The sequence below is a fragment of the Cricetulus griseus genome, chromosome 3, assembly GCF_003668045.3.
Source record: "Cricetulus griseus strain 17A/GY chromosome 3, alternate assembly CriGri-PICRH-1.0, whole genome shotgun sequence".
NCBI lineage: Eukaryota > Metazoa > Chordata > Mammalia > Rodentia > Cricetidae > Cricetulus > Cricetulus griseus.
In genome coordinates this window covers 27,915,780-27,941,708 of record NC_048596.1, presented here as the reverse complement: position 1 = coordinate 27,941,708, position 25,929 = coordinate 27,915,780, and the positions used below count along the sequence as shown (strand labels likewise).

General features: G+C 35.9%; 1 protein-coding gene across 1 annotated transcript; it reads right to left on the bottom strand.

Moving 5' to 3' along the window:
* Nucleotides 1–12,856: 12,856 nt before the first annotated feature.
* Nucleotides 12,857–25,415, bottom strand: LOC100757710 (tear acid lipase-like protein). Its single transcript, XM_027406758.1, has 9 exons — nt 25,317–25,415; nt 24,986–25,103; nt 24,429–24,627; nt 22,767–22,876; nt 21,183–21,319; nt 16,938–17,081; nt 15,181–15,252; nt 13,730–13,801; nt 12,857–13,105 (listed from the first exon to the last, which is right to left on the bottom strand). Exons 1-9 carry the CDS (start codon nt 25,413–25,415, stop codon nt 12,857–12,859), a joined length of 1,200 nt encoding a protein of 399 aa, XP_027262559.1.
* Between the last annotated feature and the right edge of the window lie 514 nt (nt 25,416–25,929).

Here is a 25,929-nt window from a genome sequence, read left to right as displayed (position 1 = left end):
AGAGGGAGAACGAACTGGAATTAATATGTAAAATAAGATTGATTCTAATAAAAAATCAAAAAACAAATCAAACAAAATATATATAGTAGTACATATGTATGATATTATCACATGTAGGAAGACACTGAAATGTGAAAATTTTAGTATTATGATTTCATAAGGGATGAGTGTTGCACATGTTATTTTGTAGTGTAAACTTGTTATAACATTAAACTTCACAATATTTAAATTTAGTACTAAACACAGAATTCAAAATGTAAATAATTGTTAAATGGGAAATATTTTAGAACTGGAGAATAATCTTAGTTAGTATAATGTCTGCTTTGAAGGCACCAGGACCTAAATTTAGTTGCCACGACACTGAACGAAAAAACAGATAGTGGTGGTTTTTACCTGAAATGCTAATGCTCAGAAGGCAGAGAAACAGATTCCTGGGGCCTTCAACAGAAAGCCTAAGCTACCCAGACCGTTTCAGAACAGGGAGAGATAGTGTCTCAGAAAGCAGTTGCATAGTGTCTTAAAACAACACTCAGGGATGTTCTCTGGTAACCACATGCAAGTGCATCCTTTTTCCAAAACACTGACACACACCTGTCCACCATCATACAAGAACATTCACACAGGTACACACACACACACACACACACACACACTTTTAAATTATGTAAATGCACATCAATAAAGCTATACATTAAGAAATGAGGTAATATTTTGATGTCTATGGAAAAAACATTTTAAAAATAAAATTTAATTGACTTCAACACCTGTTACAAAGTATCATTTCTATCAGAAATAAATTACAATTGAACTATTTCTCATTCACTTAGAATTTATTTTGTGTAAAATATTTCCAATGATTCCTATGACGAAGGTAATTTTGTCAAATAATAACACTGTTTTTTGAAAACCCAATTGCTTTAGCTCTAGAAAAACAATGAGGAATGAGGGCTTCATAGCAGTCTAGTCTTCAGACATGTGTACACTGACTTTTTCACAGTGTTCGAATGCTGGGAGGACAAAGATGTGATTAACAGATTTCTCCAGTCAAGATAAGAGTTCAAAATACTTGTTAAAATCTGACACATGTCACTCTTATGGTTATTGCCCAATTGAGCCAGAAACGTCATACCAGTGAGTCCAGAGCAAAATGTAGACTACAGCTCAGACATGAATTTTAAAAAAATGAATACCCATGAATGAATAAGAAATTCCAAATAAGAGGATATACATTCTGATCATAGGTACTATCTCATATCCTGGCAATGGCCTTGGTAGGGTAAGGCCAATTTCAAATTAATTCCTCTTACTTGTCATGGAGATATTAAAATGTATGAAGGAAAGGTTTCACAATTTATGCTTATACCTCAAAGGCACCTAAAATTTCTACCTTTAACTAATACCTGATACTTGTAAATCAGTATTAATTTATGTAAACAAGGTTTATACTAGTTTTCTATGTTTTTAAATTTAAATATATTTTCTTGTTTAGATAACACAATGTTCAGTCATTCCATCTGTGATATCCTGATCTAGCACCAATCATCTCTACCCTCTATGGTCAAAAGCTTCTGGACTGGGCTGGGTTTATAACCTCATCTCTCCTGGAGGCCAGCTTCCTCAGATCACCAAGAAAATTTACAAGTTTTAAAATAAAAGTTACTGCTTAGAAGACATAAGAATGGAAAAAATCCTTTTCACAATGAAAATTTCTGCACAGAGCAGTGATTCTCCTCTTGGCATCAGAGATATCATTGTTACTATCTACTCTCATCATCATCATCATCATCATCATCATCATCATTATCACAAGATAGAGTATTGACACAACCCATCATGGAGGGAAGATTTCAAACAAAAGGGAAAAGGAATTGAAATACAGAAAAAGTTTACCTGAGAAAAATGAAGTATACTCCTAACTGAAGTTCCTGCCGGAATTTGCCCAGCATACACATCAATACGACCTGGGAAATAGCAAAACATGGTTAGTGTCTTTCTTTTTATTTTTCCAAGAGATTATTTTTTTATTAGTTAAAATTAGACACAAGGTGGCTTCACATCTCAGTCCCCTCTCCCTCTCCTTCCCCTTCCCCTAACGCCCCACTAGTCCCCCACCTCATCCCCCCTGTATTCTTCCCCGACTCAACCTTCCTGATACTCCTTTTCATCCTCTCCCTGCCTCTTTTCCCCCTCTCACTAATATATGGATTTTAGACATAGAGCAAAGGATTAGCAGCCTACAATCCTCATCACCAAAGGAACTAGGAAACAAGAAGGACTCTAAGAGAGGAATGCATGGACCCTGGAGAAGGGAAGGGGCAGGACCTCCTGAGCTAATTGGTATCCTGAGGGTAAGGAGAGAGAGCTGGGAGAATGAGAGGGGGATATTGTCTTTCTAAGAGTATGAGAGTTTAAAATAGTATTGCAGAACTGTGTGACTTTTATGATCAAATCTTTACTGAATCAATTAAAAAGAAAGATTGGATTTTGACCACAGCAAGGAAATTAAGTGTTTTTGTTTGTTTTATATGATAGTATGTGATGGAGATAAACTTTTTCTGGAAAGAAGTCTTAATCTTAATGTGATTATTGAAAAGAAATAAGAGAAAAAATATTAGTTCATCCATAAATACTATAGATGGATTTTATGGCCATATTCATAACTTTAGAAATTGTTTGCAAACTATGCCAAATTTTATAAAATGAGCTATTTATATTTTGTCAGTTAAATTGTTGTATATTCTATGAGCAAGTAATTGGCATTTTAATGTTTACCTAATAAGAAGATGATAGCATTAATAATCACTATCAAAAAACACTGACCTGAAGACAAAAATCCAGGAACTGAAGGAAGCAGAAGCAGAGATTCACAAGTAATTACCAAGTCAAATTCCTGGATCCAGTTGCAGAGAGGAAGGAGGGATGAGCAAAGGGGTCAAGACTAGGCTGGGGAAACCCACAGAAACAGCCAACCTGAACTAAGGGGAGCTTATGGAGCCCAGACTGACAGTTCAGAAACCAGCATAGGACAGAACCAGGCCTCCTGAATGTGGGTATCAGTTAGGAGACCTGGGAAGTCTTTGGGACCTCTGGTAGTGGAACAGCATTTATCCCTAGTGTACAAAAGGATATTGTATCACATTCCCCACAGAGGGATACTCTCAGACTAGACACATGGGGGAGGGTCTAGGCCCTGTGGCAAATGATGTGACAGACTCATGATCCCCAGCTGAAGGCCTCATCCTTTCTATGGTTAAGAAGAGGGATGGGATGGGGGTTGGTGGGGAGCATAGGAGGATGGGAGGGAGAGGGAACCAGGAGTGATATATAAAATAATATTTTTCTAATTTAAATAAAAACATATTAAAAATCATCTACCATCACCAAGTAGGAATCATTCAAAGATACAGGAATGATCTATCACACAATGAATGCAACATATGAATGGGCTGAAAGATAAAAACCAGATGATCATCTTATTAGATGGAGAAAATACCTTTGACAAAATCCAAACCCCATGCATGATAAAAGTCCTGGAGTGATTGGGAATGCAATGACATACATCAACATTATAAAGGCAGTTTACAGCAAGACCATAGCAAACATCAACTCAAGTAGATAGAATCTCAAAACAAGTTCATTGAAATCAGGAACAGAACAAGGTTGTACTCTCTTTCCATTCCTATTCAGTGTAGCTCTAGAGTCTTAGCTTGAGCCACAAGACGGAAGGGATCATTTGGATACAATGGTAGCAGTGGTGGGCGGGGTTGGGGGTAACAAATAGGAAGAGAAGAAGCCAAACTATCTTTATTTGCATATGATAGCTTACATAACTATCTGGGAAACTCCTATATCTGATAAATACTTTCAGGAAACACTTAATAAACAAATAACAAAAGGACTGAGAAAGAATATAGGGAAAAGAAATTTTCACCATAGCTTTAAAAAGTCATATGGTATCTCTAACCAAACAAGTGAAAGTCTTGTATGATAGAAACATTAAGACTTTGAAAAAAGAAATAAATAAAACACCATAAGACAGAAAGATCTCTGATATACATGGATTGGTAGAATTAACATAGTAAAATGACCATCCTGCCAGAAGCAGTCTAAAAATTCAATGCAAGTCCTACCAAAATTCCAAGACAATTCTTAACAGATATTGAAAGGACTGTTTTGAGCTTCATATAGAGAGTTGCAGACATACATACATACACACACACACACACACAGCGAGAGAGAGAGAGAGAGAGAGAGAGAGAGAGAGAGAGAGAGAGAGAGAGAGAGAGAGAAGAAAGAACAGGATAGTTAAAACCAGGATAGTTAAAAATAAAAGAGCTGCTCTGGTATTACCAAATCTAACCTCAAATTGTACTACAGAGCTATAGTAAATGAAACTGTATGGCATTGGCACAAAAAACGTAAGCAAAATTTTTAGCTCACCAGCCACTCCCAAGTAATGACACAGAGGCTTAATATTAATTAGAACTGCTCACCCAGTGGCTCAGGCTTGTTACTAGATAACTCTTACATTTTAAATAACCTATATTTCTTACCCTTTGTCACATAGCTTGGTACCTTTCCTCGTCATGGCATGTCCATCTTACTTCTCTCTGTGTCTGTTCCTGACTCCCAGATTCAGCCCTTCTTTTTTACAGCATTCTCTCAGTTTGGTTTTCCCACTTAGCTTAATTTTTTCCTGCTTGATTATTGACCAGTCAGCTATTTTATTAAAACCAATCAGAGTGACCTATATTCACACAGTATAAAGGAATATTCCAAATTTCCCCCTTTTTGTTTAAATAAAAAGGAAGGTTTTAACATCAACATAGTAAAATTATATGCAACAAAACAGTTATCAACTAAAAATTATAATGACAATATCCAATCCATTTGAATTTTGCATATTTAGAGAAAATTCTATGTATCTTATGTTCATGAGTCTAAAGTTTTATATGTAATTTACCCTTTTAAATTAACTAAGGAAAACTTTAAGTCTAATTATTTAATATTTAATTGCATGAAAGTCTCCACCAGGGGTAATGTTATGTAATGACAGGAGCTTCAGGCTACCTGGGCAGTCACCCAAAGTTCTTCTGTAATGTTGGGACATACAACTTTGGGCTACAGGCCTAATATATCTGACAGATATTTTTGCATAGCAGGGAAATTTGAAGGATTGTACTTCCTTGTCTTGGCAAAGTTTAGCCATTGCTTTCACTTCCTGCTGGTTCAGTTTGGACAGTATACTGTCAGCAGTTGAGGCATGAGCACTTTCTTCCCCAATGGCTAGCTTTTGCCCTTAAGAAAGCAAACTCTATACAGAGTTTCTCTGATACCCATCATACTCTTTTGAAGCAAGTTGATGCTGCTAGGAGCAGATGTGTCTCAATGTCATGAAAAGGCTTAGGTTATTAAACATTAAATACCATATTCTATAGATCTTTGAAGTGTTTGAAGAGCATCTATATTTAAATATATCTGTTTAACATTGAAAGTATACCTAATATGACTGTAAGTTTAACTATTACAGGTGATTATTAATCTATATTTTAAAATTGCATTACATTTTTAATGAGGTGTGTAGTGATATATTATTTATGATTTATTAAAGCTTGCCTGCATATTCAGCAAACAAAGTCAACAACTAGCTATAGAAGTCAGGCACACACTTTAATCCCACAGGCTAGTAGGTGGTGGTATATACCTGTAATTATTGGACTCAGGATAAAGAGATGGATGGATGTCTGTGAATTTAACGACACTCAGATCTATACAAGAGTGAATCAGTCTAAAAGAGAATTATAGCCCACACCCTTAACATTATGGAAGTGTATAAAACAGAAGCAAGGTCTCAGAGAGGGATTCATTCTCCAGCCACATTGTGGAGAGGTTACAGTCTGAGGCTTGGTGAAAGCTCATGGAGACAGTATTAGGCCATTCAGCCATTCAGCTTTGCTTTTCTGAACTTCAGCTTGAAGTTTGAACCCCAATATCAGTGTCTTGTCATTTATTACTTGTGTTAAAAATTGACGCCAAGTGTTAAAGTAAGAATTCACAAAAAAGCTTCTTTTGAGGCCAAGGGACCAGGCCTGGCCCAAGCCTGAGCAGCAGGTGGGACTCCCACCTGAGTCTCTCCTTCCATAGTCCCTGCCAGGACAGCTTGGTTTTCTATTGTTTTTCTTCAAATCTTTGAGCAAGTGTGGGATTTTTTCAGTTCTACTTTTCTAAATAGTCTTCAGCTGCCACCCAGACTCAGGAGGATCTCAGGTTTTTCTAGAGCCTCTCTTCAGGCTAAAACTCTCATTTCACTGCTACAAGCTAGTTCAATGCAGACAAGCCTTACAGTTCACTGACATTGTAGGCAGATTTGGTAAGTTTAATAGGAATTCTTAAAGAAAGGGATTAGTTAAAAGACAGAGATTTCACCCCACACTAAAAAATGGAAACTCTATTAAAATGAAAAAAATTAGATCTTCAGATGATTACATAATAGATGGCTTAAAAATTGAATGTGAAGGGATAATCAACTTAACTGGGTTTGATACACTATTGTTTTTTTTTCATTATCTTTATTGTTCTGATAATTCTTGGTTTATCTCTGAAAATGTTGGTTGATATGAGTGCCAAGATGCAGACCTTAGAAAAACTTATTAAAACAGATTATAGAGATACTCAAACCCAGAGTGAAAAATTAAATGGAGAAACAAATTCAGCATTGCACTTACTGGTTAAAAAGGAGAACTCTAAGGTCTTATGAGAATCACCTTTAATATATCCAGTAACATTATTGGAAGTGAAGCAGATTCTAAAAGAGCTACTTGGAAGCCTGTGACACTGCTAGATTTGGGGAAATTCAAGGAAGCTGTAGTCTCATATGGAGTCCATTCACCATTTGTGAAGCAGATGATAAACACGTGATCTGTTTGTAATAGGGTTATCCCTGTAGATTGGAATGATTTGATTAAAGCTGTCCTAGAGCCTGGACCACAATTACAATGTACTTCCTGGTTCAGAGAAGAGTCTAATGATATGAACAAAAGGCTAAAGCTTGAGGTAGAGATCTCTCCCAAGATCAAATTCTTGGATAAGGAGATTATACTACTTTAGAAAGGCAATGTCTATTTGATGATAATTTCCTGGGTATAATATATGCAGCAGCTTTGAATGCTTGGGACAGAATTGGAGAAGCAGGAAAGAAAATAGAACCATTTACAAAAGTTTTATAAGGCCCAAAGGAAGTATTCACAGACTTGTTACAAAGATGGTTATTAGCCTTAAATTGAATGATATCAGACTCAGATTCTAGAAAAATAATGATTGAATCAATGTATTATGAGAATGCTAATGCCCAATGCAAAAGCAAAATTAGCGCCTTTAGAGGATTGTACCAGAGATGAAATTAACATGGAAGTTCATGCTATGATGAAGGTACACACAGGAGAGGTGATTTCAGGAGGGTTAAAGAAAAATCAAAATGTCAAATGTTTTTATTGTGGCATTAAGGTCACATGAGAAGGGATTATAAACAAAGCATTTCTAGAAACAATTCTTTTTATAACTACAATCCAAACAGAATGTCACCCTCCTTTCTGGATTGTACAAATGGTGTGGCAAAGGCAAACATTGGACAATGGGATGTAGGTTGATGAGAGATCACAAAGGTAATCCTTTGCAGCCATCTGGAAATTATCTGAGGGGGCCTCTCGAAGACCCCTATGCAAAAACCTATGAAAAATTCAGTTCAGTTCTTTCCTGTCACCATGGAAACCACTACCCAGAGCAATGAAAGTACCTAATACATAGTGTAAGAAAACATACTGCTCTGGATAATAGAAGAACTATGAAAAGAGAGAACAAAAAATTGAGGAAAAAAATCACAAAGTGAGTATATTGGCAAATGTCTATAAATGAGCAGATACCAAAATTAAAAGTATGAATGAATGATGTTATCCTTGCAGGTCTGGTAGACACAGATGCAATATAACAATTATATCACAAGAATCTTGGCATTCCCAGTGGTGTCAGCTGAGAGCTGATAAGGGGACAGAGACTCGGTCTCCAGCCAGTATTCAATGAATTGGAATCTACATTCATCTTAGTCTGGGTTTCTATTGCTTTGAGGAAATGCCACCACCAAAGCAAGCTGAGGAGGAAAGGGCTTATTGGGCTTACACTTCTGCCACAGTAGGCCACAGAAGGAAGTCAGGGCAGGAACTCAAGCAGGGCAGGAGCCTGGAGGCACAAGATGATCCTGAGGCCAAGGAGAGGTGCTGCTTACTGACTTGCTTTCCATTACTTGCTCAGCCTTCTTTCTTACAGAGCCCAGGACCACCAGTCCAGGCATGGCCCCATGCACATTGTCTGGGCCTCCCCTATTAATCTTTAATTGAGAAAATGACCTCCAGGCTCATCTACAGATGACCTTATCAACACATTTCCTGAATGTCCCTCATCTCTGATGACTTTAGCCTGTTTCAAGTTGACATAAAACTATCCAGCCCAATATTTAGCAAAATTCCTCTATAATTAATATTTGTATCTAAGTTTGGAAAGCTTCAAACTACCAGCTTCAATAGTTGTGGTATATGTTTTTTTGTTTGTAGAAATAAAAACTGATCCCGAGTAAAAACCAGAAAAGAATCTTGGCATTCTAATTGGCCTCTTCAGGAGGTAAATGTTCAACTCTTAGGGACTGGAACTTTATCAGGTAAAACAGAACACGAGATGGTTCCAATGTATAGGGCCAGAACACAGAGGAATACTAAAGTCATATGTTGCTAATATATGTCTTTAAGTTGAAGTGTGTTTCTTGTATGCAGCATAAGCATGTCTTCTTATCCATCCTGCTAGCCTGTGTCTTTTTATAGGTGAGCAGTCCCCGTTGGCAGTCTCTGGGTCCACTGCTGTGAGCAGTCCCCCTGCCTCAGGTATCCCTAAGTAGGGCATAGGAATCTGGCCTGAAACAGGCCCAAGCCAACCAAGTCAAATTTATAGTTCTTGAAAATTATTATTATCAACTACACAGAATAATAAGGAAATGCAGGTTTGTAATTAGTTACCTATTACAATCAAAATTGTAGTCATTTTAGCTATGTTATCGAAGTCAGAGATGTATTTTAGAAAGACAGGTGCTCTTCAAACATTTCTGAGATCCACAGAATATGACATTTAAGATGTTCTAATAACATGGGCTCTTTTTTTGAACAATGAAACATGTCTGCTACTGGAAGTACCAATCTACTTCAGAGAAGATGATGAGCATCAAAGAAACTCCACCTGGAGTTTACTTTCTTTGTGGGAAATTAAGTGAACTTGCCTCTACTCCTGAGGGTGTGCTGTCCAAATTGAACAAGCTGACATAAAAGTGGCTGTCAAACCTTGCCAAGACAAGCCCTTCAGAACATCCTACTTCACAGAAAAATTTGTCAGATATGTTAGGCCTGTAGGCTGAAGATGGATGACCCAATGTTGTAGAGGAACTTTTGGTGACTATTTAGGCAGCCAGCTGTTTCTATGATTTCTCACATTTTTTGAAAGTCGCTTGCTTATACTTCCTGCTTATGCATTTAATATTATTTCCTTCTTGGATCTCCTAAGGAGTTGAAGACTAGATAGTTATGGTTATATATTTCCTTGTTCACAAGTCTCAGAAAAGAAATGCAGTAAAGAGGTGAAAAGTGAAAAAGTTTGGGACACATTAAAAGATAATTTGATAATGCAAATTAAAATAGAAAGTAAATTAGGTACAACCTTTTGGACTCTCCAAGATAGGATAAATAATGGGGTATTTTCTTTGAATTTGTCAAATGCAAATGGACTAGACATTATTGATATATTTGGTTGTATATGTTGTATATAGTTGTTGTAATTATTATACATTGTTTTTCTTTTATTAGTTGTAGCCTTCTTTTTGTATTAGACAAAATAGGGATATTGTGGTGATACATTTTATATAATCTAATAAAGCTTTCCTGGGGATCAGATTGCCAAGCAAGCCACAACTGTAGAGGCCAGGCAGTAGGGGGTACACACTTTTAATCTCAGCAGCCACATCAGCCGTAGAAGCTGGGTGGTGGTGGTACACATTTTTAATCCCAGCACTAGAAGGTATATAAGACAGTAGCAGGGTCTCAGACCTGGCAATTAGCCTCCAGCCATCTTGAGGACAGGATTGCTCCAGCTATGGTAGAGGTGAGAGATCTCTGGTGGATTGGCTGCTTTGCTTTTATGATATTCAGCTTAAACCGCAATAACTGTCTCTGGAATTTTATTATTCATGTTACAAGATTCCAATGAAACTTAGAAAAAATTTAGGGCATATTTTTCACTCAACTGGAATATTCTGTAAGATAAGACAACTTTTCAAATACACATAAACTACCTTGAATAAACCAAGATGAGATAATTTGAACAAATCTGTAAAAAATAGGAGCATTGCTGAAAATTCTCAATAAAATGAAAATAAAATCCTTATTAGATACCTAAATGCACTCATTACTAAATTCCATCAGTTCTACAGTGAAGAATTACCATCAATTGTTCTCATATTGGTGCATAAAATAGGAAACAAAGAACACTTAGAATATAACGGATTATGTTCATAGAGTCATATTACCCTGATAGTCAAACCAGATAAAGACATAAGGAGAAGAAAATTATAAATCTAATTTCCCTATGAACATAGATGAAAATTTTCTTAATGAAAATACTTGAAAAACTGCTTTTCAGGCTGGCAAAAGTGTCAGAGAAACCATTCCCATCCCCCTGACACACACACACACACACACACACACACACACACACACACACACACACACACACACACACACTCCCATTGTCAGGAGTCCCACGAGAACACCAAGCTACACTACCATAACATATATGCAGGGTCTGTGATTGTTGTTTCAGTTTCTGAGATCCTCATGAGTCAAGTTTAGTTTATTCTGTTCTTATGTTGTCCTCCACCCCTCTGATGCCTACATTCCTTCCCATCTAGCTTCTAATATTTGGATGTGTGTCTCTGCATCTGCTCCGATCAGTTCCTGGATGAAGCCTCTCTGATAATTGTTATAGGCACTCAAAAATTAATGTAACAGAATATCATTAGTAAATATTTCATTGATATCTAGCCTCTGATTCCTAACCCTCCAGGCAGTGTCAGCATGGGCTCCCTGTTGTGGTGTGGGTTTCAGGTTATCAGTCATCTGTTGGCCACTCCCACAAGTTCTCTGCCACCATTATCCCAGCACATCTTTCAGGCTGGACAAATTATAGGTCAAAGGTTTTGTGGTTGGGTGGGTGTCCCAACCCCTCCACTAGAAGCTTTGCCTGGTTACAGAAGATGGCAGGTTTAGGCTCTGTATACCTCATTACTGACACTCTTCATTTGAGTCACCCCCATAGATTTCAGGGAATTTCTACTGCACTAGATTTCCACATCACCACCAAATGTTCTCAGTTCTATTTGTCTCTCCCAGTACTCTCTCGCTCCATTCCTTTATCCGGTGTTCTTGTCCCAACCAGCTCCCAGTACACACACAAAATCTATTCTATTTCCTGCTCCCAGGGAGGTCCATGTTCCACCCCCAGAACCATCCTTGTTACTTAGCCTTTCTAGGTCTGTGACTCCTAACATGATTATCCTTTACTTAACAGCTAATGTTCACCTAAACTTGATTACATATCATGTTTGTCTTTCTGAGTCTGGTTTACCTAATTCAGGATGATTTTTGTACCAAGTCTTATTGTAACTTGTTATTCCATGTTTGGTTGATATCCCTCGGAGTCTTGAAGCAGATTTGGGGGAAGAGTTAAGTAGGGAGGGGGTTCTGGGAGGTGTAGAGGAAAGGGAAATGGCTTTTGGGATATAATGTATGAGAGTATAATAAAAATAATATTTCAAGAAACAAAATTTCCTTATCATTAAGCAGACTTTATTCCAGAAATAATACAGGGATGGTCTGACATATTCCAAACCAATAAATGTAATACATTATCACATAAATGGACTAAAGTACAGAAATCATATGATCATTGTATATGGAGAAAGTATTTTCATAAAAGTCCAACACTAATTCAAATAAAAATCCTAAAGGAACTTAGAACAGAAGGAACATCTCTCTCTGTCTCTCTGTCTCTGTCTCTGTCTCTGTCTCTGTCTCTCTCTCTCTCTCTCTCTCTCTCTCTCTCTCTCTCTCTTTTTTACACACACACACACACACACACACACACACACACACACACACACAAAATATATAGTCACCTTAGGTTGTAAGGAGAGTTCCAGATCATATATGTATAATTAACGCCACATTATTCAGGGGCTGTCATGAATGATTAATCGTGTAAATTATCTCTGTATATGACTCAGATCACTTGTAATATTTCTTCTTATTCTCAAACCAGACAATATTGACAGAGTGACCTATACAAAACAGTACCTGGTCCACACAGGTTGTGATGGGGTAGGGACCTTGCACTGAGACTAGTGAATAAGACTTGTGGATTATAAGGAACAGGACTATGGAGTCCTGGTCCTATTACATGAAACATTTTATAGTTTGTTCTCCAGACATCATTATTTTAGGATTTTATCAATGCAAATCAAAAGTAGGCCTTCTCTTCAAGAGCACTCATGTCAAAAATATTTTTAAAAACATACATTCATTAAGAAACAGTCACAAGATGAAGCATTTTCTTGATGCACATAATTTTTCACTAGTAAAAATAAAATCCAATAAATGAAGAAATAGCTTAAAAATAAAAAAAACAATTAAAGTGAAAAAGGCCAAGCAAAAATTATCTGCACTTACAATAGCAAGAAAGTTTCCGAGGGGTTTGAAACACATGCAAAAAGCTAATGCAAATTTTCAGTCTCAGATTCATGAAGAAGTTTTAAAATACCTTTGGACACCTCATCATAAGCACTCAATCCCACTACAAAATCAAGATGGCTAAAATCAGCAATAATCTTATGGTAAATGAGATTGGGAAGTTTGGATACCAAATGTGCAACATCTATGTCATCAGCCAAAAAGTCATTTCTGCCACTCCACATGGCAGTTGGAACCTTCATGTCTTCCAGATTGTATAATGGAGGAGTTGTCTGGTGGAAAGTGATAAAGAGTTTAGCAAAAATATATGACTGTTATTGATGGCTTATTCTCTTATGTGACAGGATAATTATAATGGTGTGCTTACTATCTCCATAGAAATTATTGATGATTTAGACCTTGACAGGAAAAAATTAATTTCATTTTTATATATTTATTTACTTTAATTTTGAGACAGTATTTTCTATGTAGCCTATGCTGGATTCTTGCCAAAATCCTCCTCTCTCGGAATCCTTAATTCTAAGGTGACTGGGATGTGTGACAACACCCAGTTTGTAGTGCACTGTTATTCAAATTTGAAATCATACAAGTCCTAAATTCTCTGAGCCTTGGTTCTTTACATGTGAAATGATTATATCATTATATGATTAATCCCACATGGTTTTGTGACATTCAGATACTATGATAGATAAAACATTGGTTTCACAGTATCATCTTACAAAAGATAATGCTATTTGTTTTTAATTTTCCCAAAGTTCTGTGTGGTGTATCTTCCTAAGGAAAATAAAATGTACCCGTGTCTTATTATTTTTTTTAAAAAAGACTTTGGTTAAATTTCTTATAGTATATACCTTTTGTAGGGACCAGATCATTAAATGTGGATTAAAAAGACTTACCTGATTGTAGTGTAGCATATTTAGAGATGGACTTCCCCAATCATAAGCCCCAAACACACCTGTATTAACTGCCTTAAATAAAGATAAAGAATAGGATTACTTGCAAAGCCTTACGTTATGATATAACCAGAAGTTATTGAGTTCTATTGGCTCTTTTTATAACAATGAGACATTGGCTCCAACAAACTCAGTGCATTTTCTATCTCATTGTTATATACTGCCTCATCAATGGCTACTAAATTACAGTCATAGAAAATTACACATTACATGAATATGCACAAAAGAAAATTTAAAACAAAGCTTACTTTTTAACATCTCAAATAAAATGTTTAACATGTAGCAATTCATACGTACTGCAATCAAGAAAGTCAATAAAATATCATTCATGAAAGATAAAAGCTTAGCTACTTAAGGATGCAAAACTGATGTATCATTTTTGATATAGTATGTAGTATGTAGTAAATCTCCACTTACAAATATTTCTAATTATCAAATGTTTTTATTCATAAGAATTTAAATTAAAGCCTATAAGAAAAATAAAATACATGAAGTCTCAAATTACTACTTGTAAAAGTTGTGTTGATTCTCTATAATTCAAATGAATTCAAAATATACTGCATAGTACATTGGTTGCTACTTGCATTAATATTTTATAAGTAATAAGGTTTATATCCTTCATCTCTAATTTTATTTACTTAATTATTCTATAATATTACACAACACAAGAATTTTCAAAAATATTCAAAAAGATAGATGTTGCGTAATCTCTGTATTTAAAAAAATAAGAAATTATAGTATTCAGAGGTAAGTAACACAAAGTGGAAATGTTAAGAGAGTTGCAGAATCCTGAATAAAATTTTGTCAACAAAACACTATAAAGAAGTACTTCTTAGGATGTGATATATAATGGTTTATCAATAATTGCCTGATAGAATAAAAATTTCCATATCATATTTTATGCAATGGTCATGCATAAATATTATATGTTTGAAGGTAATTTTAAAACACCCTCATAAGTTGAGATGGGCTTGCTCCGTATGTGCAGGTACCAGTTTACATCTTGTCAAATGACATTAGTATGATGAACTCATTCTATGAAGTGTCTTGGCTGTCATATAGGTAGATAGGAAAGCTATCACAGTTTACTCATAGACCAAAAGGACACCACAATTCTCATCCTGCATCAATCTGAGAAATTACTTACTAAAACTGGTAACAATTTTACCAAAAATGTATGTATATAGATTTACTTTTTGAGGATAAAATAATATGACCACTCTGTGATTATCACATTTTCTTGAAAAGATTTGATATACTGATAAGTTTCTTTTAGTCCATCAAAAGGAAGTAATGCCCTGACCACAAAAACTACTGGGGAAAGATTTTCTGAAACTTATGAAGAAGGAGGATTTCAAAAGCAGAAGAAAAGAGACATATTTTAAAATTTGTACCTGACTGTAATGTAGAAGATTTTGAACTGATGTTCGTGCTAGACTGTGTGTTATATACACATCAGTACGGCTCTAAGAGAAAGTCAGACACCATAAACATTTGTCAGTCTTTGGTTTCCTTCCACAGAAAATCTTTCAAGATAGTCATGCTGTATTATTCCTATAAAAATAAATCTTCAAGGACTGGAGAGACACATAAGTGGTTAAGAGTACATAATGTTCTTGAAAAGGACTCAGCATCAATTTCCAGCATCTACATGGTGGCTTGTAACTGTCCATCACACTAGTTCCTAGGTAGTCAATGACCTTATGTTTGCCAGAGTGTATACAGACATAAATGCATGTAAAACACTGATTCAGTATATCTCCAATCAGTTTATAAGTAAATCTGGATTTTGAGTACAGTGAATAATCTAGACATTCTTGTTTTTTTCTTTTCATTTCTTTCTTTCTTTCTTTCTTTCTTTCTATCTTTCTTTCTTTTTTTTTTTTTTTTTTTTGTCGAGACAGGGTTTCTCTGTGTAGCTTTGGATCCTATCCTGGCACTCACTCTGGAGATGAAGCTGGCCTCTAACTCACAGAGATCAGCCTGCCTCTGCCTCCCTAGTGCTGGGATTAAAGGCGTGTGCCACTAATGCCCAGCGATATTCTTGTTTTAATATGAGTTTTTTTTAAAAAAAATGAAATTTAAATGCAGTTATGATTTTCCCCTTTCCTGGTCCCTACCACAACCCCTCTGCATTGCTCTCTCTCATAGTCATTACCTGGATTATTTTTCCTTAATTGTTGTTATATATTCTTAAACATTTTCTCTAAACTTTTCAAGCCACATTATATTACTTGTATGTCTTTGATTTCAGGGCTCACCACTGGGTTTTATTAAGTAGAATTCATGAACACCAATGGTTTGTGTGAGTGTCTCACAATAGTTGACTTTAATTACATCTATCTATCTATCTATCTATCTATCTATCTATCTATCTATCTATCATCTGCCTGTCTGCCTGCCTGTCTGTCTGTCTTTCTGTCTGTCTGTCTATCCTTCTCTCATGTTTTACATCCCAGCTTCAGTTTTCCTTCCCTCATTCCCTCCCAGTCCCACTGCTACCCGTTTCTCCCCAGATCTACTGCTCCTCTGTTTCCTGTCAGAAAAGGGAAGGCCTCCCAATGATATCAACCAAACATAGCATATCAAGTTGCAATAACACTAGGCATATCCCCTCATATTAAGGCTGGAATACGCAACCCAGACTCTAATTATCATAACAATAAATATACACATATATTTTGTTGGTATTGATGTTAAATTTTTTTAAAGGACATAATATGCTATGATCAAAGATTAAGGAGAGTTTAGATATTAACAAAATGAGTCAGTTTATTCACTTTTTATGTCTTAAAGAATTTCCTTTTGTTAATGATTCATATTTTAGATGATAATTTATGTGGAAATATCCTTAGTTCTGGAATAGAATTGCTAAACTGAATGATCAGTTACCAGATGAATGACAGCAGATGCATTAGACTGGAGTGAGTAGAAGAAAGATGAAACTCATTCATACATGACACCCAGCTATTCATTCATATGTGGTGCATGCCACATTTTCTATGTTGGCAGGTTAATAACTTGGGAATTACATACAAAACACATCTTGACTTTAATATAATCATGCTAAACACTAAAGATTAATTAGCCATATAGAGTTGTTATGGTATCAGCATGAAAAATAGCGAATTTGAAAGTGCACAACACATACCTTATTTAAATGTTGTGAAACATATCCAGTTATCAATACCTTTATAGCAAAACATGTGGTATCGGTTACAATAACATTGCATGTATATCCAGACTGCTTATTGAAAACTGCCATAGGTAACAATTCTTTTTCTCCAAAAATGAGCTGAAATTGACAAATTTGAAGAGCAGCTGTTAGTCTGAGTAAGTGTTTTATCTAGCACAATGTTTGTAGGATGTGAAAGACATAAAACAAAGCTATGTTACTTAAGCGGGGATTGACTTAGTGCACTGTTAAGATGTTCAGCACATAATTTGAGAAAAAGCATCATATGATTATTTTTAAGCACTTTCAATTGAATGAAAACTTCTGAGAATCATGAACATTGTGGTGTACTTGCAGTCTTTCTAGTTCTTCCTTGTGGAAAAGTTATTCAGGGTTAATGACTAGCAAGCTTGTTAAACAGTGTGTGGAAATTTTGATGCATGTATACAATAAAATGAAAACATGTCCACACAAAAACTTGTAAATGAGCAAAACAAGAAAAACACTGAAAACTCCTGTCAGTAGTGGTTATAGCAATCAATTGAGTATGGTACATTCACCTTATAAACTATTATTCTTTTATAAAGAAGTATCTATAATAAATACCACAAGTGAACTAACACATTTACTTCAACTGAGAGAGTCAACATATGACACCACAGTGCATGATTCCATTTAGATGAAATGAGTAGGATCAGCAACTGTAGTAGATGGACAAGTGATTAGAGATCCTGGGGAAATGAGGCAATGGAATCTGTGATTTGAAATGATAGCCGCTAGCATTTGTTGAAAACATACACAAAATACATAAAAACAAGAGTTCTGAAACAATTGATATTAACTGTGAGACATGGTAATATGTGAAAAATCTGAATCTAATAAACAGAGTGATCCACCTAGCCTCTTGCTGCCTAAAGAGATTCCAGGTTAGGTAATCTTCATGAGCTAATGAAATTTGGAGAAATAAAAGGCAGCTAAGGTTTCCATCAGAGGAGAAGGACATGGTATTCAAAGATCTACAGAGATTCTCCTTGGATTTTCTGCTAACTATGGACTGCACATCTATTTGAGGAAAGGGATTCAAGTCTAGGGAATGAATCACAGGGAAGACTTGAGATTGCTGAGTGGTCTGAGATAAGCCTGTATCCAAGAAGCACAATAATGAAATGTTTTTGTAGTGATTCGACTGGAATAGCCTACAGAGTAAAATTAAACTTCTCTAACCTTACATTTTAGCAATCTGTAACTATTAGTAGACTAGTAGGGGATACTTTGTGGTGATAAAGTGAGTGACACAAATAAAATAAGGCCACAGAATTTAGGCAAATTGTCTGTTTAATCATTTAAAAGTGGACAATCTAAGTATTTTTGTGTCCATTTAAAAATGATCTTATAGTCAAACCTCCAGCTAGGAAAATTTCATACTCACATGATAGGTGAAATATATACTATTCTTTTTATGAGGCTGGTTTATTCTATCCCTAAATTGAGAGAGAAAAGGAAATACAACCCATACTTCACAGAAATGAAGATGACAGCTAGTTGTGTAGCTCAGATGACTTGATCCCTAGCACTAAATAAAACCAACATAGTAACTAACACACATCCAAAATTCCATTGTTTAACAAGCATAGGAAAGAGGATAAAGAACAGTTCAAAGTTATTCTCAATTACACAGCAAGTTCAAGGTCACTCTACAATATATGAAATGCTGTCTCAATGATAAATTAAATTAACTAGAGAATAAATGTAAATGTTAAGATTTTTGAAATGTGATGCTAGTTGCCCTGCCTTCCCTGGTGAAAATAGAAAATGATTTATAGAAATATAATACATTTTAAAACTGAGATTTGTCCCTGGAATAAATGTTATCTTAATGCTCAGGAAATTGGTAATTCACCATGTTAACAGAGTAAAAATAAATCATGCATGATCTCAATGTATGTAGAAAAAGCACTCAGCAATAATGTCCACTAACAATTTATTGATGACAACTAATAGAAGCTAACATCCTCAGACTATGAAACCATACATTTACAAAAAGTTCATAGACAGAATATTTTGTAGATAAATGTATTGCACCTCAATGTATAATAGAATATTTTCTCTTGCTGATTTTATGAACATTTATTCTGTAAATGATTGCCAATCTAATAAAATACAAGCAATCTTTTAAACAGAAAAAGACAATTTAACAAATCTGTGACCAGGAGAGGGGCTATCATGTTGTTCAAGTGTAGGAGAAACTACTGGCAACTTACGGAAGCCGCAGATGCTCAGGACAGTCTGCGTAAGCATTCCTGGGAGGCACTTTCTCCCTGAGCCAAGCCTGCCTCTATACCCAGAGACTGCTGAAGAAGAGACACCTGACCCAGAGACACCAATGCAGAAGGGCAATATAGCAGTCAGCCACCTGAACCAATAAGACCTTGGGAGGGAGTATAAAGTCAAGTCTAACTTCCTTATTAAACCAGTCTGCAGCATGCTCTGCTACTCACTGACTCCCAGTGCCTGAGTCATTGGTGCTGCTTCTTCTTACCCCCTCCCCCAAGGGGTATCTGAGCAGGGTCACCCACAAAATTCTGGGATGAATAGGCTATCTCTACACAGACCCTTACCATGTTCATGAAACATACTCAACTAGGTTCAATGAATCAAAAAATAGACTATGCAAGCAGCGTGGGATGAATTGAAAGACGGTGGAATTCAGAGTGAGGAGGATGGCTAAGAGTGGATAATGCGTTGGATATAACCTATATATTGTATACATTATGGTGTGATCAAATTGATTAGAGATGAAAGACAGAGACAATGAACAAATTATTTGTTTTGTTTGTTTTTCTTGTGTTTTTTTATTTAAACTATGATGTATGCTCTTAAATAGAACAAACCTAGGTGATTCAGAATAGCTAACATCCCAGAATACTACAAAGTTCTTCATAACATGTAATGCCTAACTAGCTTCTCAGAACCCCAGAAGGCTATGAGAGTTATAAATGAGGTAAAGAAGGTACTTGCTTCTAATGTTTTTCTTTTCTTTTCTATGTTTGAGAAGTTTTACTGTGTTTCCTATGCCTGCCAGGTACTACCTATGTAGCTCAGGATGGCCATGAATTTACAATAGTTCTGTTTGTTCTGCATTTACATGTATGGATTAACTTTCTAAAATGACATGAACATTTTCAAGACAAGACACTGGTGCAATTATTTAAAATAGTTGGAAATAAAAACACAAAACGAAGTCTTCAATAATAAAGGGACATTGATTGTATAAGTGGAAGGATACACTTGAAAAGTTGCCCTACATTCAGTCACAACTAAATACAAATGAAACCACAGTTTGGTGGTCTAAACCAAGCATAGAGTGAAAAGTACTTAAGAACCATAAGTGATGGCAAGGATGTACAGGGATTTTACCATCACACTTTGATGGTGACAAGCAATATCATAGATAGTCTTGGCATCCTGATAGTGTCGTAAGATGAAATCCAAACTGACAAAATAAAAACTGCCATCACCTTGAAGGTTGATATTTGCAATGATTTTATCTTTAGTAAACACATTTCTTAACAGTTCTACAATGCCATGGCAGTAGCTATATAATGAAAATAATGATATCAAGAATAATGAAGAGAACTTAGTGTATACACTGGCAAGTTGAATGCAAGTGTAAAAGAAATCACATAACTAACAAAATGTAGTATGGCAATTTTAAGAAGCCAGTGATAGAAAACTTGAAAGTGAAACACAAGGTAAGATAAATTGCAATATGAAACATTCAAAAGATCATCCAATACAGAGTGATCAAACCTAAACATATGAACATACATACAAGGAACACTGAATGAATTTAGAAGGCATGTTCAGGTGTGTGTAATGAAAACAATTAAAGAGGGGGTCATGAATTTGAGAGGGAGAAGGGGCATAGGAGAAGTTAGGGGAGTACAGGGAGGGATGGAAATTATGTATATACAATACTAACATATGAAATTCTTAAAAATAAAGTTAAATTAGTAAGAAGCAGCTATAGATTAAAGAAAAATACAATCATGCTTAAGAAAGTCCATAGGACAAAACTCAAGCTGCCCAACTTTGAGGTAGCCAATCATGGGAGGCTATTCATGCAAGTGAATCAGCACTAGTTTGTACAGGCAGAACTCCTCTTTTACAAGCTTATTTTAAAAAGTGTAATTATACCACCACTTTGAGTTCATCACAAACCTTTAAAGATGTTGGACAGATGTAAGATAGAAGGTGTGGAAAATCTTCGTCATACTTAACAGTAGCAACAGGAGCCAATAAAAAACACATTTTGATCTTTTCAGCCAGTTGTTGATTTGTGGAAAATGCCCCCAGGGCTGAAAGAAATAAGAAGAGTTTTTCTTTTTTCATTCCTTTTTTCTTAAAAGTGTCTGTGTGGTTAGGCTGTTTCACAAAGCTTATTCCTTCTTTTTGTCAGGAATTTAAAATTTGCCTTGGAGATTTCCCTTTGTTTACTCACCAATTGTTATGACTTTAAAACATTTAAATTCCATTTAATTTGTTGGGAATAACTCTGTTTATGATTTATTGACTCCTCGCTATTTTGAGTAGCCAGACTCACCATATTTAAGGATCAGTTCAGCACTTGTGAAAAATGTACTCTTGGAGAAGACACCCACCCTACTGCATCATCTCCAGCCCACTCTTGCAGGTGAACACATATATACAAATCTATCTACTTAGATATCTATAATCAATCTGTCTATTAATAATCTATCTATCATACTCTATGTTGAACAAATGCATACATTAGTTAGAAATAATTTTCCTGGCAGTCAGACATCTATCCTTTTTGTCCTTTTTGTTTGTTTGTTTGTTTTTTGAGACAGGGTTTCTCTGCATTGTTTTGGAGCCTGTCCTGGAACTTGCTCTGTAGACCAGGCTGTCCTCGAACTCAGTGATTTTAATACCAGTCTACCGAGTGCTGGGATTAAAGTAGTGTGCCACCAATGCCTGGCTCCTTTGGTACTTTAAAAAAAATTATTTACTTATTTTTTAAATTTCATTTTACATTCCAACTAAAATCTTCCTTCCAGCCCTCCTCCTTAGCCCCACCCAGCCCATCCTCCATCCATTCCTACCAAAAGGTAAGGTCTCCAACAGGGAGTTGACAAAATCTGAAACATTCAGTTGGGGAAGGCCCAAGCCCCTGCCTTCTGTGTTAAGACTGAACATGGTACCCCCACAAAGGGATTGGGTCCCAACAAGCTAGCTCATATACCCAACAATGACATATGAAATTTTCAGGAAAATGGATAGAACTAGAATTATTTTTTCTTTGAAAACATATATTATGTACTAGCTCATACAATGCCAATAAAGCTGTTGAGAAATGACCAAGAGAAGAAAACTTAAGAGCTCAGTGGAGCCAGACCCTTTAAACTTCTAAGCAGAATTGACACACCAGTCTTCCACATGTACAATGTCACATGAGGAAGAACACACACACACACACACACACACACACACACACACACACACACACACACACACGGGCATGCGCATGTGTACGTGCACACCTTCACACAGTCTGTCATTTGTATCAAAAATTCTAGCTACAGAGAAACTTAGAACTATCTCACACATGCACTTCATTTAACTAAATTATGGTTTCAACATTTGGCATTTTATAGCAGGTTACATTTTTATCAGCTGTCAAAGAGCTTATATGTGTTTTACAAATAGTAGCAAAATTTGCATATATATTTGTGTTCTTCAGAATAAAATTTCAGCATTGTCTAATTTTGTTCTTTGTTAGCATACCAATAAGGGTGCCTTGATTATGTCCAACATAGTAAATTTGCTTTTGTCCTGTTTTCTTCAGGATGAAGTTAATGGTGGCTGGAATGTCATATTTTATCATTTCATCATAACTGCATGAAAACAAAATGGACAAAATGTGATCCAAATATTAAACTATAAATAAATTATTTCTGTTTTAAATGATGTCTTTATAGAGTCTATATGAAGGGAGGCATTTGTGAGACATGGCTCACAATTACTACTTGCAAGGTTACTCTGCTACCGCTCTATAATCACCACTATTCTGTGTTGACAAATTTCCCATGGTGTGGATCTACAGGTATACACTTTGAAATGAATTAAGCTAGCATTGCTATGTCCACAGCAAATGAACTGTTAGACATAATTCAGAACACCTTTGCACTAGAGCTAAATTTCTAAAATTCTAGGTTCTCCATATGAACATATTATTTAAGATTGGAAATCAAGCTGTAAAATCTCTGCTAATCCCCAACAAAGAGAGAAGAGGTCAAGGGCATGCAGAGAGAGAGAGAGAGAGAGAGAGAGAGAGAGAGAGAGAGAGAGAGGTTGTTAGAGGTACAATGATGTAAATGTGATAGAACTTGTTTAAATAAATTGATGAGAATAAACTTCAGGAGATATTCTACTACTCTGTGAGCCAACCCACTCATATGTTCTTTTACCCTTGTCTTTTCACCCTTGTCTATTACTCATTCCACTCACAAGATATCAACAATATAGAGCTAAGGAGGATATCTGCAGAACCCACCTAAAAAAAATAGGCAGACATGCTGGTCCATTCCTGAAATCCTAGCAATACAGATGCAGAAATAAATATATCGTAGGGGTTTAGCTGACCAGTCAGTCTCTTCAGGTCAGTGATTTCCACAGTGGACATTATGTCTAAAGAAGGTAAACTGAATTTGTGCTCTGATCCTCACACAAACACATGTACATGGATATACACATGTGTTATACACAGCAACCCCCCTCCCCCGACACACACACACTCATAATCGGATACACAATCAAAGTAAAAATAATGCAAAATGGCTGTATGCATACTTCTATATTTGCCAAATCAATGTTTCAGTGTTTTAAATACAACAAACTTACTTCAGTGAATCAATTTTATAAGGACATGGATGAGGCCTGTGAGATGACTAGTTGAGCAAAGGCACTATTTACCAAGCTGGTTTCCCTGAGTTTAATCGCCAGAACCAACATGGTTGAGGAAGAGGGCCAACTCCATTAAGTTGTTTCCTGGCTTCCAAGCATGCAGCAAATCATTTGTAAACACAAACACACACACACACACACACACACACACACACACACACACACACACACACACACACATACACACACACACACACACACACACACACACACAAATGAGATAAGTATAATTTTTAAGATAAGTGGATTGATTAGAAAAAAATGACAATTTCAAGAGTAGAAATATAGGCTATAATGAACATTTTATACTAGTTATTAAGCATAGTAACCACAATCCAAAGTCCTAAACTATGTCACTCAAATCAATCTAAAATATCACTCCAAGTGAAATGCTTTCAATCCAGTCCCACAACTTTATTTTACTATTAAAATATTTGACACTCTCAAAGGCAAATGTAGTGTTATATGGAGTTTTTTTCCTACCTAAAAGCCCAGAATTCTTTAGAGTTTGGGTCCAGGTACAAGTGTTTTTTTGCCCAGGTACTTCCTCTGCTGTTCCCCATCCACACATCATAACCAGCATCTGCTAATATGAAGGCCAGGCTGTTGTTGGGAGGATTGGAAACCCACACACCAGGAGTTGCAAACAAGCCATGCTGACAAAGTACTACTTTCTTTGGGCCTGCCAAAACAACAGTGAAAATGTTTTACAGCATTAGCTTCCATTGAACATGAAATCAACAAATTCCAAAGTCACAATAGAACTGAAAAGATTTTGAAATGAAGGAACAGGGATGTGCTAAGACTTCATTCCATTTATTATGTCAGTCAATATTAACCAATATTCACTGTGCATAAGAAGAGCCACTCCTACAGAATCTCAGTCTTCAAAGTGCCAATAGAAACCAGGTACCTTTCAGGCCCCAACCTTATTTCTGGGAGACAAGGAGCTCCAATTGGTCCTTTGAAATTACTCAATTTGAAGGTAACGCATGTTATTTCCTCGGGATTCTTCAATACTTGTTTTACTCAGATCTTACCTGTGCTATTTGTGTTGTTTTTCCCATGAGGAATACGGTTAATTGGGAGGATGTACCCATCGTCAGTCACAGCCTCATACTCTTCACTTGCATAACCCCAACGGATAATAATTTCACTCTAGGAGAGAAAACACAGTAATAAGTTTCATGAATCCTTTTGTTCTCAGTCATTTTTCCTGATTCTTAAAATAGATTCTTTTTTCTTGGAATGAAGTCTTCAATCTTGGTAAATGTTCAGACTTAAAGAGATACACTGATTCAGAAAAGATGAATGAAGTTAACAGAGATAAAGCAAATGCATGTAGTTTTATTAGTGATAAGAATAGCTTACAACATTCATGTGGACTTCAGGATTCATGGTTGTTTCAAATAAACAAAATATGTTTCCACATACATGGACAAGGCACATTGTACTCAGCAGCCACCACATTTTCACCTGCAGGGAAACAGTTATTGTCATGAAGTGGCTAACAGAAGTGTATTGACTCAGCTTATAGCAAATGTATTATGTCCATAACTGAAAGTTTTCATGTTATATGATGAGTCTTAGATGAACTCCATACCTCTCAAAGAACATCTTAGATGAAATTAAAATTGATAATATAAATCATTAAAGTTATTTGTCTTTACCTTGGCTATTAATAACAATAAAATAATTCTGTCTTGTTTGCTAATAAACATCACTGATGTCTCTTTGGAATTTATCCTGAAAGACCCAGGTTAGTATATAATTTATTTATCAATAACTTTAAATGAGTTAATTAGTTCAAAGCACTTTAGATTTTTGACAGCAGAATGAGGAGAGTAGTGAAGGCTAATATGAAGGATAGCAGAGATGGATAAAAAGATCAGCGTGAATGAGCTTTCATATGTAGAAGCTGTGAGTACCAATATATCTTGTCTGGCCACATCTACCCTGGCCTCCTTTCATAACTATGGAGAGC